Raw genomic sequence first — 18720 nt, forward strand, 5'->3', positions numbered from 1 at the left:
ATTTACTCTTCGATTATTTCCCCATGTGGCAGCACTACTCGGCTGACTAACCTCAATGTCAAAATTGTTTTGTATTGCGTTATTTCTGCGTGTCATTTGCCAAATAATTACACCATAACTATAAACACACGACAAATATACACTTAAATTCGTTTTAATACAATTCTGATCGTTATGACGTCCTCGAATGCGAAAAAACTAGTGAGCAGTTTCGTGAATTTCCTCAAAGATGAATTGTCAAGTAATCATCTGAGTGCTGATTCCTGCGAGAGCCTCGAAGTGGCTGTGCAATGTTTAGAATCGGCTTATGATCTAGGTAATGATGACGGTGTCCCCGAGACTAACACCGAGCCTTTGATTAATATATTCAACAAGCATTTGTCTGAAAATCAGAAGGCTATCGAGAAAGCCAAAGCTGAGGCTGAAGCTTTGAAGAACGAGGGTAATAACTTGATGAAAAGCGAGAGGTACTTGGATGCTTTGGATCATTACACCAGAGCCATCATCCTGGATGCTAATAACGCTGTTTACTATTGTAATCGTGCAGCTGCATACAGCAAACTCAACAACCACGAGGCTGCTATAAAAGAATGCCAATCAGCCTTGCGCATAGACCCCACATACAGCAAAGCTTATGGGCGCCTCGGTCTAGCTTACTCAAGCTTGAACAAACACGCAGAAGCTTTGACAAGTTACAAAAAAGCCCTAGAACTCGAACCGGAGAATGAAAGTTACCAAAACAACCTAACCTTAACTGAGGAAAAACTAGCAAGCGCTCCACAACCATCAAACTCAGCACCTGGAGGTGCTCCTTTTGATATTAGCATGCTCCTAAACAACCCTACGCTCATGAACATGGCCACGCATATGTTATCGGATCCGGCAATGCAGAACATGATGAGTTTTATGGGAAGCAATGTGCAGGGAGGTGCTCCCGGGATGGAGGCTTTGATAGAAGCTGGGCATCAATTAGCGCAACAAATGCAGTCTTCCAATCCTGATTTGATCGAGTCGCTGAGGAGGCAAATGGGGCCTAATGGGGAGCCTTCTGAGGATCCAAATAAACCAAATAATTAGATTTAGGATAGATTAGGATGTAATTTTTAAATGACAATTGTTGATATTTGATTATGGAAAACATTAGAAAATGAAAATGAAGACTTTTAATAAATAATAATATGAAAAAGCAGGATTATATGTATATATATATATATATATATATATATATATATATACATATATATTGATATTTTTTTTCTATAACAACAGTTATGATTTATATTTCTTTGACGACACTTTGAAATTATTATTACAATATAAATCATTCCTTATTATATATATATATATATATATATATATATATATATATATATATATATATATATAGCTTGCTTTTTCATATCAATTTAAATCCTAAAAAAAATATTTTTCAAACTATTATCAAGACATTATTGATAACTTGTATTATGTAATTTCAATTTTATATTTTCAATCAGTATCGATTAATTTATATATGTTATTTTAATGAATTCACAATGTTCTTGCATGTCTTACCACACTATTAGCTTGTAAATATATATTATTAACCGATTAGTTTTTTTTTGTTATAAATAAACATACTTCCAAACAAATCTTGGATTTTATTAATTAACAAGTGGTGTATGGCATCGTGCCTTAAGGCAAATTGCTGGAACTTCCCGTACCGTAATGAAATATTCGAGAAATTTTAAACGTTAATAACAAATACTGTAACTTTCATTATTTTTGCTATCTTGTTATATCTGAGCAAATCAAATGTAAATCATAAATCATAAATCAATTTATCTCCAGAACATTAACAATCGTCATTTCATTTTGATTTCAATTTCAAAAAAATAGTTGCGTAATTTACACAAAATTGAAAAATCGCTCCCGTAGAGTCACAGTCTAACCGCATTTGCAAATAATTCTATGCGACATTTTCACTTGTACTGTGCTTAGCTTGGCGGCATTTTCACATTTTTCAATAGTTTTAACACAAAATTGGAAAAGTCTCCATGCATAAACAGTCTAACTTGCATTTGGGTAAACATTTGTACCAGAGTGGCGCTTAGACTGTGCTTAGCCTGGGTAATTTTTTGAACTTCTAATCCAAAATTACAAAAATATTTTATGGAAAATAAAAAAAGGTGTAATAATTTTTTATCCTCAAAAGCAATTGTTTTGTCAACACAAGGAGAAAGTTTTTTAGATCATTCAAATCGGACGCTTAGTTCACTCAAAAACTGCCATTTTTTGCACATTTAGCTCTGTATCTCCGAAACCGCTGGACCTGTCTTTGCCAAAAACTAATAACCACTTCTTCCAATCATTACAAATTGAATGTTTGTTAGATCATTTAAATTCGATACTCCGTTCTCTCAAAAACTCGATTTCTATTTTCTGCACTCTTTGCCCCGTATCTCCAAAACGCTTGGATCTGCCTTTGCCAAAAACTATCAATACACGTCTCCCTATCAATAGGAATCGAATGTTTTTTAAACCATTCAAATCGGTTGCTCCGTGCTCCCGAAATCGTCGACAAAAGATTGTATCCGCACATACATACATTAACACATACGTCTATTTTTTCACTCACCTCTTTTCCCAATGGTGAAATTACAGCAACTGTCCCGCAGGACAAAAAGTACATGCTGGTTCCAATGGAACCAGCTTTGACGATTACGTCATGGGTTAGGAAAATTTCTTGTTTTAGGTATCCAATTATATTTCCTGAAAAGGGTAAAATTATATTAGTCTACTATCATTATCTCATGCAAGTAGTTGTTTACGATACTATTTTAAAGTAGAGGGCAAAAGATAGATTTAAATCGGGCGACATTGACAAGTGTGTTTGTTTTTTTTTTGGTTTTGAGCACTGTTATTTAGTTTAAAATATGTTAATATATTTTCTTTATAAATTGATTAAATAATGTGGCAATTGTTACGTAACACCTCTTTAACAATAAAAATAAATTATACTTGACTTCCAAAACTTTTGAAAAAAAAAGAACTAGTAGGGCGCATGGCATCGTGCCTTAAGGCAAATTGCTGGAACTTTCCGTATCACATTTTTTTTTAAGGGTTAACATTTTTGAAAAAAAATACTCTGAAAAAAATAGATTTTTGAGAAACCATAAATTTTTGACAAAAATTTCCTTTTTTTTGAAAAAAAGTCTTTTTGAAGAAAAATTTATTTTGAAATATTTTGGAAATTCTGAACTTTTTTTCAAAGCAATCGTACTGCTTTAACTGCATAGAGAGGAAATATCGAAGCGCGTAAGCGCCGCGTCGCCGTCTAACGGATAAGCATTGGTACGGAACCGATAGGAATGTAAACAAAATGTATACTTATTGTTAAAATCTCTATAAAATATCTGATAATTTGACGTGCATATGTCTAATGATCATTTTTGACCGCCAAATGGCATTTTTTACTTTTTTACTAGATCTCCGAAACCGCTAAACCTGCCTTCATAAAAATTTGATCAGTTCTTTATATTGTTAATATAGATAAAATGTTTTTTGAATTATTAAATCTGGAGTTCGGTTTTCTTAAAACTGAGTTACTGATTGTGGCACTTTTTGCTCCGTATCTTCGAAACGGCTAGACCTGCCTTCGCCAAAAACTAATCAGCACGTCTCCTTATCAATACGAATCGAATGTTTTTTGAATTATTCAAATCGCTTCATCCGTGTTCCCGAAATCGTCGACGAAAATTTGTATCCGCACACACACATACACACATACATCCATTTTTTCTAAGGTATGCCAAAATGTTCAGAAACCTTTGAAACCTAAAGATATATAAAATTTTTCATTTTCGATTTTTTTTGCGATTACTATAACTTGCCCTACGGAAAGTTAAAAATTATCACAACTTTTTTATTTTCCATAAAATATTTTTGTAATTTTGGATTAAAAATTCAAATCATAAAATTATTCGGGCTAAGCACAGTCTAAGCGCCACTCTGGTACAAATGTTTACCCAAGTGCGTTTAGCCTGTTTATGTCTGGAGAACTTTTCCAATTTTGTGAAAACTATTGAAAAACGTGAAAATGCCGCCAAGTTAAGCGCAGTATAAGCGAAAATGTCGCACAGAATTATTTGCAAATACGTTTAGACTGTGACTATATGGGAGCACTTTTTCAATTTTGTGTAAATTAGGCAACTATTTTTTTTTTTAAATTTAATTCGAAATGAAATGACGATTGTTAATGTTCTGGAGATAAATTGATTTATGATTTATGATTTGTATTTGATTTGCTCAGATATAACAAACGAGATAGCAAAAATAAAGAAAGTTACAGTATTTGTAATAATATATTTGAAAACGTTTAAAATTTCTCGAATAATTCATTACGGTACGGGAAGTTCCAGCAATTTGCCTTAAGGCACGATGCCATACACCACTAGTTAATTATTACCTATAACAGCTTTAGGAAGTCCTCGAAACAGCTCCACGTTACTAACAAGAGCTCTGCAACTGTGTAAAATTATTTCCTTGTGCAGATTTTCTGCAAAATCACCAAAAAATTACCACCAACACACAATAATCAAAATTTTACCCTCTTACCTGACAAAGTTGCCATGATGGCATGTTCATGAAAATAATATTTCTGGAACCTATACTCGAAATATGCCATTATTTTCTTCTGAACAACAACTGATAGATGTTTGTTTCTCATGAACTGTTTGAGCTGATTTAGCACTTCCACGTATTTGGCTTGGGAGGCGTCTATACCGATCATTATTTGGAGAATGATAACTGAAAATTTATTGGTATTATTACAAATCAACTGCAGTTATGTGGTTTTTGTTTGTGTTTACCAAAAACGTTCATGTGGTGGGCTGTTCCCCAAATTATGATGATGCAGCTCATGTATTTGTCGTACATGGAAGTTGAGGAAAATGCTGTAGAACCTCCTGAAAACCAAACTAGTTGGTATTGATTAGGGAATGCAATACCGGTATACCGAATTATTGGTAAACCGCCCGATTTTTCGGCGGTATTTTTACCGATATTTACCCCAAAAATACCGATATTTTCGGTATTTTTACATAAGCGCTATTTGATACAAAATACACTAAAGTTTAAATTTCTCGGAACAAATTTATCTTTAAATTCTATAATTGCATAAACAGCTATATCTTCAAGTGATTATATAGGATAAACAAATGTCAAATATTATCTCAACTCGTCATTAAACTGAATATTTATTGCTTTCCAAAGGGCTTCATATCGTGTTACAATAAATAGAATTGGACTGATATATAATAATGTTTGTTTCATCTTATGTAAAAATGTAACAGTTTTTTAAGTGATATCTGCGCTAAAATATTCTATATCATATATGGTAATATGTATACATATTACCCCCCCCGTAATCATTATTTTTTTCTAACTTTATACATAACAATTATGATACTAAATATTTTTGCTTCTTATTGCAATTATAAAATATTATTTTTCGGAACCGTTTCGAAGTTTGAAAATACTATAGAAGCATCACATTGTTTTAAATAACAATACTCAACAATTATAGTAACTTATTATTTATCTTGACAAAGTATCCGATCTTAAATTAGTGTAGAAAAATTATTTTTTTTAAATATTAGAGATTATACGAATTTAACATATCGGATACAGACAATACAGTTTATTATAATAATGTAATATGATCTTTTATGAGTTTTTGATCTTTCTTACTAATAAGTTTGTTTTTGGTGAAAAGTACTCAAAATAGTCGATAGTGATAATGAATTAATTAAATTGGATATAATTTTGTTAAATTATTATTTAAAAAAATAAACTTATTGTAATATTTTATTATTTTTATTGTTTAATTGCATATATTTGTAGTTGTATATACATTTTTTATATTTTGTACTAGTAACTTTCAATTTTGTTTACGTTTTTTTAAGATAATTAAAATACCGGTAATTTACCGGTTTTAAAATAAAAAATTACCGAAATACCGGTATTGAATTTTTTTATCGGTATTGCATTCTCTAGTATTGATATTTTGCCATGAGGTTACATGAACTTTTCGATATGTGTAAATAATCGACTTAATCAATAAAAAACAAATTAATTTATGAGTGATTCAAAGTATTCCAAGTGGATTTATTACACATAATTGAAAACGAACGAACACGTCAACTCAGAGTATTTTCTAGAAGCAAATTTTTAAAAATCAATCATTTTAATGTTTAAGACTTTAATGGTTTAGTATGTTCATTAAGACCAAGTACTCTATCGATAAACCAAGTAAATCGTCTTATTTTAATTTTAACAAGCGCCAAAAAACTACTCGTTTTCTCAAACTTTGATGAATTTTTAAAATTAACCCTTCTTTGCATGACGATGGAAATTTCAATCATAATATTTTAGTCAACAAAAAAAAGTACTAAAAACCCTTGTACTGTAAATTTGTTGTTCCTGACAACATTTTAGGCGACTATTGCGTAGAACAAAATGCAATTTTTAAAAAATAGCAAACGTCACTGGAAAAAATAAGCGAGTTCTTAATTTGTTACAAGAAAGTAAACGAAGATATAAAATACAGTAAAAGTGAAAATGAGTGAGAAAAGGGTTTTTTTTCATGTTTTTATTGTTTTATGTACAATTTATATCAACACACTGTGAATAAAATTCCCAAAACTATGTGATGGAAATTTACATCACTATGCAGTAGTTCCACTTGTAATGTATGGCAAAGAATTTTTTGTAAATGTTTTTTTTTATGATTATGATTTGTATAAGTTCTTTGGTATATTATTCTACATGTCAGTATTCAAAATTCCTAGCACAAGGTCATACTGGTCGCCAAAGTTCGAACAATTAACATATGGGAGAAGTATAAGGTTGTCAAATATCTCCCATCCGCCTTTTTGTATTATAAACCAAGAGCAAAAAAGCGGAAAGGAAAAATTTGACAACCTAATAGATATCATGTATAGCTTTTTGGGCAGAAATCATGCAACAAAGAGGTCTAAAAAGTGGTATTTGCATATTTTTTATCTATTTGATCGAGCTATTATAAACTCCTGGAATGTTTATAAAAAATGCTCAAGAAAGAGGTGAACGTAAAAAGAGTTTGCTTACAATGGGCCAATTCAGTAAATGTATCAATAAAAATAATGATTGTTTTTTTTAAAATTATTATAAAGAGTAAAGAAGATTGAGTAAACAACATATTTTATGTAGATCTGAGCCAGATATGTGGCAATGCATGATGATGTAAATTTCCATCATATTGTTTATTACATAATACATACTTCTATTTACATTAGGATTTTTTTAAAATATTTTACCTTTAATCTAGAGCACTAATTACATCACCCTGATTTATTTTATTAAAATAGAAAAAATCATGCAAAGAAAGGGTTAAACTACTTGTCATAAAGCCGTAATATTTCAGTAATTTCTATAAGACTATGATATATATCGTCAAAAAAAGTTCCATGAAAATCGGCTTAATTTTTTCTTTCAACAGTTAATTACAAGAAAACGGCTCGGTAGATTTTCACCTAAAACTAATCAGTATCATTCCCAACTAATATCGTTCAAACAGTTTTTGATTTCGGTAGTATGAGCTTAGTATGTGGACGAAAAGTTTAATACATTTTTTTAAATTACAAAGAAACGGCTTGGCAGATCGTCGCACAAATCTGACAAACGATAGTCCTCATCGAGGTACATTAAAATGGCTTTTAAATTTCAGAAATCGGTCCAGCAGTTTTTGAGAAAGCGTCGATTTACGACATAAAATCTGTTCACACACACACTCATACTTTTTCCTTAAATTTGGTCTCATTCGATTCAGAATGACTTGAAACGTCGAGAAAACATAAAATTAGCGAATCGGATTTTTTATGAAAACATAAACTTCTCCTTTGGGAAGTTAAAAATAGTTGTCAGATCTTCACAAAATTGAAAAGGTGCTCCCGCATAGTCACAGTCTAAACGCATTTGCAAATGATTCTGTGCGACATTTTCACTTATACTGTGCTTAGCTTGGCGGCATTTTCACATTTTTCAATAGTTTTCACAAAATTGGAAAAGTTCTCCAGGACATAAACAATCTAAACGCACTTGGGTAAAGATTTGTACCAGAGTGGCGCTTAGACTGTGTTTATCCTGGGTAATTTTTTCAATTTTTAATCCAAAATTACAAAAATATTTTATGGAAAATAAAAAAAGATGTAATAATTTTTTTATCATGAAAATCAATTGTTTTGTCAATACAAGCAGAAAGTTTTTTAGATTCATAAATCATTTATTAAAAATTCAAAAAATTGCCCAGGCTAAGCACAGTCTAAGCGCCCCTCTGGTACAAATCTTTACCCGAGTGCATTTAGACTGTTTATATATGAAGCACTTTTCCAATTTTGTGAAAACTATTGAAAAATGTGAAAATGCCGCCAAGCTAAGCACAGTATAAGTGAAAATGTCGCACAGAATTATTTGCAAATGCGTTTAGACTGTGACTATGCGGGGGCACTTTTTCAATTTTTGTGTAAATTAGGCAACTATTTTTTTTTTGAAATTGAATTCGAAATGAAAGATACAACAAGATAGCAAAAATAATGAAAGTTACAGTGTTTGTAATAATATATTTGAAAACGTTTAAAATCTCGAATATTTCATTACGGTACTGGAAGTTCCAGCAATTTGCCTTAAGGCACGATGTCATACACCACTAGTTATACCTAATGCTAGACTTAAAGTTCCTAAAGCTCTAGTTAAAGGTCAAGGATTATAATCAAAGAGGTGAAATGTATGATTTTGTGACATTAGTAAATTTCTCTAGAATAAAGAGTTCTTAAAAAAGCAAATACATAGGATTGAATAATAGATACGGCAATTTCTAAAATTAATAAGATTAATTGAAAAAAAATTAAAATTCAAATTATTAAAATAGATAAAGAATTTCCTGTATTTCTTAGTAAAGTTAAAATTATGTTTGCTGTTAGTTTTGTACCTGTGAACAAAGACACTCCATGGTACATACAGAACACATATCTGCTCCACGTGGATACAGCAATATTATCAGTCTCAATTTCATAATTATTGAGCCAACTATCTTTGCTACCTTGTCTGTCGATTGTTTCAAAAAATTTGGGTATATAGTAGGTTAAACATCCTGCCCAATGGATGCTCAGCAAAGTACGTACCACCAATTTTGCAATCCTGGTCACTGTACTATCTTGAAACATAATCTAGATAAAGGACATATGATAAAGGACATATGATAAATGACATATGATAAATTTATGATGTACAAAATAATTGGGTTTTATATCACCTGTACTATGTTTCCAAAATTCTTAAGCAACTGGTGCATCCTAAAAATCATCAGTACATCCGTGCATTCTGCAAGCAAATTCAACAAACCTTGACCATCGGGTTGCAGATATACAATATGAAAGGGTGCAGATGTTATCAAATCCAAAGTCAATCGACTTCGACTGTAATCTCTGCAAAAACCATTTAGGAAAAAAAGGGTATAACCTCTGAACTTTTTTACTGTGCTCCAATTTGCTTACTTCATCTTAACCTCAAGTTCAAAAGTGAAAACAATTCGGGTTGCGACTCCTTAATGAATAAGTGGACATTGAGCCATTTTATCGCTAGCAAACGTTTTTAATATTGAAGGATATTATTAAGAAATATTTTTTAATACATTTACCTTGCAATAAAATCATTTTCACATAAGACCCTTCAAACAACCTCTAAACTGAAAAAAAACACTTACAAATTTCGGTATGATATAATAAGAATTACGTATAAAGTAAATAATATTTTAGGTTTTCTATCTTGATTAACAAATTTTTAACCCTTGAAAACAACCCTTTGATGAAAAATAGTTCGAAAAAATTATTTTGAAACTGAAAGAAAATTACGAAATTGAAAATGATATGAATGGTATTTAAATTTTTCGAAAATAATTACCATATCCACTCTTAAAACTATTCTTAAATATACGTTTTTATTATAAATACACATAAGCATATATATATATATATATATATATATATATATATATATATATATTGATGAGTTATTTAGAATCGGGCAGTAACACCAAGTAAAAAAACTGTATGTATATAAACTGTAAAATGTAGGAGGAATATAAAGTTATAGTACTTATATATAAATACTTACAGAAATTAATTATACAAAAATGCACTACACTATTACACTGTGATAAACCAAGCTATTTATAACTGGAACATTTAAACTAATTATTTTTTGACAAGTTTTGGTTACATTCTAGTGTGTACAGATTGACTAACGTCTAAATACTGAATGAATTGTGTTTACAAATTTTGCGAAAGTGTAAAAAGACTGGCAAACATATGTTTTTAGTAAAATAATAAAATAATAAAATACACGCTTTATTCAGATATGGTGGTGTTTTTGGAAATGGTCGAGGATTATTTTATAGTCATTGCAAAGCGAATTGTTATCTAGTCTTTTATTTATGGCCGTGTCGTTGTGTGAAGATATTAGACATCCTGCTAAAACGTCTTTTAAATAAATTATTTTCGAAATGTATGATCGTGGGATTGGAAATATATATATATATATATATATATATATATATACAGTAGAACCTCGATTAACCGGACTAATTGTTGTCGGTGGGCATTCGGATAATCGAATGTATGAAGAATAATGTTGTGTATTCATTAAAAATATCAATTACATGCATAGATATCAACGAAAATCAATGTTTATTAAGAAATTAAAACTTCCTTATGCATGTACGTACATATTTTCTTCGATTACATTACATACATGTACTAAATTGCAGTATTAATCGTCCAAAAATTCGAATTATAGGTATATACATACATATAAATAGGTCGAGATTTTACTATATATATATATATATATATATATATATATATATATATATTATACGTATCTTTTATTCTGCTTACTTATACATTGCTCGAAATATGGACACAATTCGACAAAAATGCGATTAGTTTTCGGGTCATAACTCCTTTAATTTTGACTCCATCACAATTTGTAATATACCATTTGAAAGGTTAATAAAAGGGCTACAACTTTTTTCATCATAATTTTTTCGTAACTCCTTTCATTTTGAAACGGCGAACGGTTGAAGGGCTCGAGAGATACTCTGCGCGGCCGCGCACTCTTTAAACAATCATAACTCTGTCAATTTTTGTGTGAAAGAAAAATAATAAAAAACAATAATAAGCCAGAAAGATCACTTTGATTTTTATCTATATGCTTTTATTTCTATCTATTTATCTTTCTATTCTATCTATTTTTCAATTTCTATTCTATCTCTTTCTATCTATTTATCTTTTATTCTTTTTGAGATATAATGAAAGTAAGTTCGATTTTTAAAAAAATCGGAAAACAAGTTTTTATAAAATCGTGAGTTTTCTGAAAATAGTTTGTACTAAAGTAGTGAATCTGATAGAACCCATCAAGATGTCTATAATGAAGTGAATTCTATATGGAATGTGAATTACTTGAATTCTGGTGGAAATGGCGCTCATTAAACCATATGATTTAAATGAAAAAACAACATCGTATATGCTTCTTATTTGCATGATAGCTCACATATTTTACACACAAAAACTTGTAACAGCACTCATTTTAAAGCTTATGTTGAGCACTATAAAACCCAATGTCACCGAAATGCATAAAATGTAAAACCTCGCCACTAGATGCCTTTAAATACAATAATTAAATCTTGAACGGAATAAAGAACGACTTTGCTCTTTCAAATCTTGCTTAATATTATTCCTAGAACGTTTTATAAAGCACCGATTTATTGGGATTTTTATTGGCATTATTTTGTTCATTGCATAATTTTCGTTAAAATGTATATTTTAGGAGATATTTGCAAAAAAATGAGGTAAAACGCCAAAAATATATGAATCTTTAGTGCCCAGTAACTTTGAAAAGTATTAGTTTTCTTATACTTTTTAGACATTTTTTTCTTATAATTAGTTCTATCGATTTCTGACGTTAGTTTGGAAAAACGTAATTACACAATTGAGAAGGGGTGTCATTCCACCGAATAGTTTTCACTTTTGAACTTGAGGGTAAGATGAACCTAATTCCAAAATTTCATGCAAATTGGAGCACAGTAAAAAAATTCAGACCCATAAAGCTCCGTTTACTGCACTAATTATTACTACTTTCACCATCTTTTACAACTTACGAGGCTATTTCTTTGGCGTCCAAAGACACGAATTTGGTGGCATGATGCTGTATTCCTGTGTTGAAGCTGATGACAATGTCCAGGATCAGGATGAAATCATTTATGGTATAAACTACATACATGAAATCGACTGTTGAGGCTCCCCTGAGGTACTCCAGATTGTAAAAGGCGAGCATGAAGGGCGCCAAAGTTAGGGACATTAGGAGGACTACGAAGATTATCATCTCCCAAATCAACCTGGAGGAGGAAATTGACTTAAGTAAGGGATTTATAGAGTCAACTGGAAATTTCGATTATTATTTACCTGAATCTACTAAATGGATGGATGATGTACCAGTATTTGGAGTTGACATGCCTGGTTATTTCTCTTGTCAAGGCAGCTTGGCTCCTGTAGTGGAGTTTTGTTTCGGGATGTCTTGCTAAATTGTAAAAGAATATTATTTAAATATCTGCAAACTTTATTAAATGTTATATATTAAAATTAAATTAAATTATAAAAATATTAAAAATATTTATAATTTTCTCGTGCAATTTAAGCGGGTATTCTAGTGTAGAGTGACGAATTTTAGGTCATTTTTAAAGTGTCGTTAAAGAAAGCAATGAATGTTTTTACTATCCATTTTTTTTACCACTTGTTTATTAATAACATTAAAATACAATACAAAAATTAACTAGTGGTGTATGGCATCGTGCCTTAAGGCAAATTGCTGGAACTTCCCGTACCGTAATGAAATGTTCGAAAAATTTTAAACGTTAATAACAAATAGTGTAACTTTAATTATTTTTGCTATCTTATTAAATGTAAATCATAAATCAATTTATCTCCAATACATTAACAATTGTCATTTCATTTCGAATTCAATTTCCAAAAAAAAATAGTTGCCTAATTTGCACAAAATTGAAAAATTGCTCAAAAATTCTGTGCGACATTTTCACTTACACCGTGCTTAGCTTGGCGGCATTTTCACATTTTTCAATAGTTTTCTCACAAAATTGGAAAAGTGCTCCGGTACATAAACAGTCTGAACGCACTTGGGTAAACATTTGTACCAGAGTGGCGCTTAGACTGTGCTTAGCCTGGGTAATTTTTTGAATTTTGAATTTTTAATTTTTTAGATCGCAGAAAGTTTTTTAGATCATTCATATCGGACGCTTAGTTCACTCAAATACTGCTATTTTTTGCATATTTAGCCCTGTATCTTCGAAATGACAGGACCTGCCTTTGCCAAATTTTCCCGGGTTCAAATTTCATTTGTTAGTCAGTAAAGTTTCTTTTCTCTTAAAGTTTCTTAAAATTTCATTGTCATTTTACAAATCTTCAGGTTTCTCGTCAGTAGAGTCCCTTTTTTCTAATATTTTCATTTGGTCGTCAGTAGAGTCCCTTTTTCCTATGTGTATTTTTATTTGCTCGTCAGTAGGGTCCCTTTCTCCCAATATTTTTATTTGCTTGTTAGTGGAGTCCCTTTTTCCTAATATTTTTATTTCATCATCAGTAGAGTCCCTTTTTCCTATTTATATTTTTATTTGCTCGTCAGTAGAGTCCCTTTTGTCCTAATATTTTAAGTTGCTCGTCAGTAGAGTCCCTTTTTCCTATTTGTATTTTTATTTGCTCGTTAGTAGAGTCCTTTTTTCTAATATTTTCATTATGCTTGTCAGTAGAGTCCCTTTTTCATACAAATTTTTATTTCATCGTCAGTAGAGTCCCTTTTTCCTATCTGTATTTTTATTTGCTCGTCAGTAGAGTCCCTTTTTTCTAATATTTTTAGTATTTTTATTTCTAATAAAAATTAAATTTTTTTTCTAATATTTTCAGTATTTTTATTTGCTCGTCAGTAGAGTCCTTTTTTCTAATATTTTCATTATGCTTGTCAGTAGAGTCCTTTTTTCTAATTTTTTCATTATGCTTGTCAGTATAGTCCCTTTTTCTTTCAATAAGTTTTAAGCAAAATTTTGCTTGTCAGTAAAGTCATTTTTCCTAATATTTTTAATTGCTCGTCAGTAGAGTTCTTCTCCCAATCATTACAAATTAAATGTTTTTTAGATCATTCAAATCCGATACTCCGTTCTCTCAAAAACTCGATTTGTATTTTCTGCACTCTTTGCTCCGTATCTCCGTAACGGCTGGACCTGCCTTTGCCAAAAACTAATCAGCACATCTCCCTATCAATAGGAATCGAATGGTAAATGAATCATTCTAATCGGTTGATCTGTGCGCCCGAAAACGTGGACGAAAAAATGCGGACATACAAAACACACCCTATGGTTGCGAGACCAAAGCTCGTACCCTAGCGCCACGGATCTAACTTTGCCAAATCTTAACATAATCGAACCGGATTTTTTTTGTACAAAAGCTTTTGAAGAAACTAAACATATGAAAAAACCAACTAAAGTGATTTTTTGTTAACGGTTGGATATTAGAAAGCAAATCCAGTAAAAGTGATATTTTTTCAACATTCTTTTGACTTTTTGATGTTATTGCAGCAATCTAAAGGTTCTTTTTTAACTCGACATCATATTTAAAAGTAAAAATCAGACACATACATCCATTTAGTTTCTGAGGTATGCCAGCAAAATGTTCAGAAACCTTCAAAACGTCGAGAAATCAAGCAAAAATTTTCATTTTCGATTTTCGGCCCATTACTATAACTACCCTACGGGAAGTTAATAAATGAAATTTAATCTTTCTACTTACTGTTAAGTATGACATTTTTCTGGATAAACCTCCTAAATTTCTGTCCAAAACTGGCACTTGGTGACAAAGGAGGAAGACCATCGTCTCCTGATTTACTTTTCTTTTTCAAATCACAAACATGATAATCGAAAGAAAATTTATTTGTTTTTATGTCTATTGAATCTGATCGAGATCTCTTTCTTCTCACCATTGTAAAAATCAATTCTCAATGATAATTGACATTTGGGAAAAAACAATTGAACTTGCATTTTCTAGTAACGATAATTTATTACTATGTCAGTTATTAAGTTCAATGTTGCTGGAAAAGTTACCTGTCCAACTTTTGCACATGTCGACTATGTTTGTGATTATTTGAGAAGGAATTTGCCCAGTTTTTCTTACCAGAGGATTGTTAAAAGAGATGACGTGTGGAATGTAAGCAAATATATTAACTTCCCGTAGGGTAAGTTATAGTAATCGTCCAAAAATCGAAATCAAAAATTTTTACATTTCTCGACGTTTTGAAGGTTTCTGAACATTTTGGCATACTTCAGAAAAATGGATGTGTGTGTGTGTGTGTGTGTGTGTGTGTGTGTGTGTGTGTGTTTTGTATGTCCGCTTTTTTCGTCCACGTTTTCGGGCGCACGGATCAACCGATTTGAATGGTTTAAAAAACATTCGATTTCTATCGATAGGGAGATGTGCTGATTAGTTTTTGGCAAGGCAGGTCCAGCCGTTACGGAGATATGGAGCAAAGAGTGCAAATAATAGAAAGCGAGTTTTGAGAGAACGGATCAACCGATTTGAATGGTTCAAAAAAACATTCGATTCCTATTGATAGGGAGATGTGCTGATTAGTTTTTGGCAAAGGTAGGCCCAGAGGTTTCGGAGATACCGAGCTAAATTTAAAAAAATGGGCTGTTTTTGAGAGAACTAAGCGTCCGATTTAAATGATTCAAAGAACTTTCTGCTTTTTTCAACAAAACAATTGATTTTGGAAAAAAAAAATTTTTTGTTTCTAATTTTTTTCAAAATTTTTTTTTGTAATTTTGGACTAAAAATTCAAAAAAATCACCAAAGCTAAGCACAGTCTAAGCGCGACTCTGGTAGAAATGTTTACGCAAGTGCGTTTAGACTGTTTGTGTACTGGAGCACTTTTTCAATTTTGTGAAAATTATTGAAAAATGTGAAAATGCCGCCAAGCTGAGCACAGTATAAGTGAAAATGTCGCAAGAATTATTTGCAAATGCGTTAGACTGTGACTATGCGGGAGCACTTTTCAATTTTGTGTAAATTTGGCAACTATTTTTTTTTGGAATTTGATTCGAAATGAAATGACGATTGTTAATGTTCTGGAGATGATAAATTGATTTATTTATAATTAACTTTCCATAGGGTAAGTAATCGCAAAAAAATCGAAAATGAAAATTTTTATATATCTTCACGTTTCAGAGGTTTCTGAATATGTTGGCATACCTTGGAGAAAATTGATGTATGTGTGTGTGGTGTGTGTGTGCGTCCATGTGTGTGTGTTCGGATACAAATTTTCGTCGACGATTTCGGGAACACGGATGAAGCAATTTGAATAATTCAAAAAACATTCGATTCGTATTGATAAGGAGACGTGCTGATTAGTTTTTGTCAAAGGCAGGTCTAGCCATTCCGAAGATATGGGGCAAAAAGGGCCAAAAACGGTAACTCAGTTTTTAAGAGAACGGAGCGTCCGATTGGAATAATTCAAAAAAACATTTTACTTGTATGAACAGGATGAAGATTTGATCAATTTTCATGAAGATAGGTCTGGCGGTTTCGGAGATCTAGTAAAAAAAACTAAAAAAAATAACATTTGGCGGTCAACAATAATCATTAGACATAGACATATGCATATCAAATTATCAGATATTTTATTGAGATTTTAACAATAAGTATAAGTTTTGTTACATTCCTATGGGTTCCGTACCAATGTTTTTCGTTAGACAGCGACGCGGCGCTTACGCGCTTTATATTTTGTCTCTATGCAGTTAAGGCAGTACGATTGCTTTGAAAAAAAGTTCAGATCTTCCAAAATATGTCAAAATAAAGATAACATTTTTTCCAAAAAAAATTTTTCAAAAAAAAATTGTTTAAAAAATTTTTTTAAAAAAAAATTTTTTTTTTCAAAAAAAGTACTATTTTTTGTCCAATTTTAAAAATTTCTAAAAAATCTTATTTTTTCGAAGTAAAATTTTTTTCAAAAATGTTAATCGTTTTTAAAAAAAAATTAATAATTTTTGGCACGGGAAGTTCCCAGCAATTTGCCTTAAGGCACGATGCCTTAATTGCCTTAAGACAGAATTCCACTTACAGCTAGTTTTCTTACTAGATGACCCGACAGACGTTGTCTTGTACCTATGTCTACAATTTTTTAATATAACATACTAATATTTACGGTTTACCTAAAAATAATAATGATCGTTTTTTAAATTACTCTCAACGCTAAAATGCATATACATTTATAATATGAGCGATGTTAAATGTAGAATTGCTTTAAATAAAAAGATGAATCTCAATTCCCACACTATATTGGAAATTGAAGTCTTTTAAAGGGTTTAACATAACCATAACCATAACATAACACTGATACTTTATGTTGGATCAAATTTATTAAATTTTTTATTATTTAAGATATCCAAAATTGCGTCTTAAACTTCTCCTAATCGATATTATAAGGGCTGAAATGTATGTATTCATCTTTACTTTCCCATTTGTTGTTATAAAGTGAAATTTTTACGAATTTTAAAAATATTGCGGAAAGATTAGTAAAAGATGCAAAGAAATTACATATTGAAAAAAATACAATATTGAAAATTTAATATCCGAATCTTGTGTCGGCGCCCCCTAAGGCGTGCGCTCGTATTTTTCGCATGCATCGCATTAAAGGTAGGACCGGCCCTGATTAATACTTAATTTCATATTTTAAGTGAATTAATTTGTCATATCCTGTTCATATGTGTATCATCCAATCTGCCATACATACACTGTATTTTATATTATTTTAATTTCTGACACATCTCAGCTGCTTTTCGGCAATAATAATGTAGACATTTCATTTTTCCTATTCATAATCATGAATTTATTATACATATTCTAATATAAGGACTCCTTCGGAAATTAGAGTAGAGTTTATTTTTGCTTCGGAAATAAGTTTTCCGAAGTCAGTAATCTCTTTTGATTTGAATATTATAAAAAAAATCTTCGGAAATCAGTTTGCTCGTAAGTAGAGTCCCTTTCGGCTTTCAAACTAATACTTTTTTTCAGAAATCAGTTTGCTCGTCAGTAGAGTCCATTTTTCCTTCTCAATTCATAAAAATGACGTAGAAAATCAGTTTGTTCGTACGCAGAGTCCCTTTTTCCTTTTCAATTTCTAACAATGACGTAGAAAATCAGTTTGCTTGTGAGTAGAGTCCCCTTTACCTTGAAATTTATAAGAATATTTTCAGAAATCAGTTTGTTCACCAGTAGAGTTCCTTTTTCATTTTGAAATTTATAAAAATGACCTCAAAAATCAATTTGCTCGTAAGTAGTCCCTTTTTCCTTTTCAATTCATAAAAATGACCTCGAAAATCAGTTTTCTCGTAAGTAGAGTCCCTTTTTCTTTTCAATTCCTAAAAATGACCTCGAAAATCATTTTGCTCGTAAGTAGAGTCCCTTCTTGCTTTCAAATTATTTTTTTTCAGAAATCAGTTTGCTCGTCAGTAGAGTCCTTTTTTTAAATTTATAAGAAGAATAGACATTTTATTTTTCTTATTCATAATCAGGAATTTATTATATAATT

At 30.9% G+C, this 18720-nt stretch overlaps 1 protein-coding gene and 1 pseudogene across 1 annotated transcript; one reads left to right on the forward strand and one right to left on the reverse strand.

Moving 5' to 3' along the window:
• The first annotated feature begins 72 nt into the window (after positions 1-72).
• Positions 73-1186, forward strand: LOC113389137 (annotated as a pseudogene).
• On the reverse strand, positions 1104-15117 carry LOC113389770 (potassium/sodium hyperpolarization-activated cyclic nucleotide-gated channel 1-like). The gene is made up of 10 exons (XM_026626777.1): positions 14928-15117; positions 12540-12654; positions 12236-12472; positions 9332-9503; positions 9008-9245; positions 4851-4946; positions 4597-4788; positions 4448-4537; positions 2618-2751; positions 1104-1160 (listed from the first exon to the last, which is right to left on the reverse strand). The coding sequence occupies exons 1-10, from the start codon at positions 15115-15117 to the stop codon at positions 1104-1106; spliced, it is 1521 nt and encodes a 506-aa protein (XP_026482562.1).
• Between the last annotated feature and the right edge of the window lie 3603 nt (positions 15118-18720).

Source organism: Ctenocephalides felis, unplaced genomic scaffold (assembly GCF_003426905.1).
Source record: "Ctenocephalides felis isolate EL2017-DRISC unplaced genomic scaffold, ASM342690v1 CF-g0.4_SCAFFOLD_03573, whole genome shotgun sequence".
NCBI classification, from domain to species: domain Eukaryota; kingdom Metazoa; phylum Arthropoda; class Insecta; order Siphonaptera; family Pulicidae; genus Ctenocephalides; species Ctenocephalides felis.

What these genes read in the sequence shown, in the direction of transcription:
- LOC113389770 (XM_026626777.1), bottom strand. Translation starts at nt 15,117, where the DNA reads ATGGTGAGAAGAAAGAGATCTCGATCAGATTCAATAGACATAAAAACA. An exon ending in CATCCATTTAGTAGATTCAG is followed by an intron (nt 12,473 to 12,539) that starts GTAAATAATAAT and finishes TTCCTCCTCCAG; the next exon opens with GTTGATTTGGGAGATGATAA. An exon ending in ACTTCCTAAAGCTGTTATAG is followed by an intron (nt 2,752 to 4,447) that starts GTAATAATTAAC and finishes TACCCTTTTCAG; the next exon opens with GAAATATAATTGGATACCTA.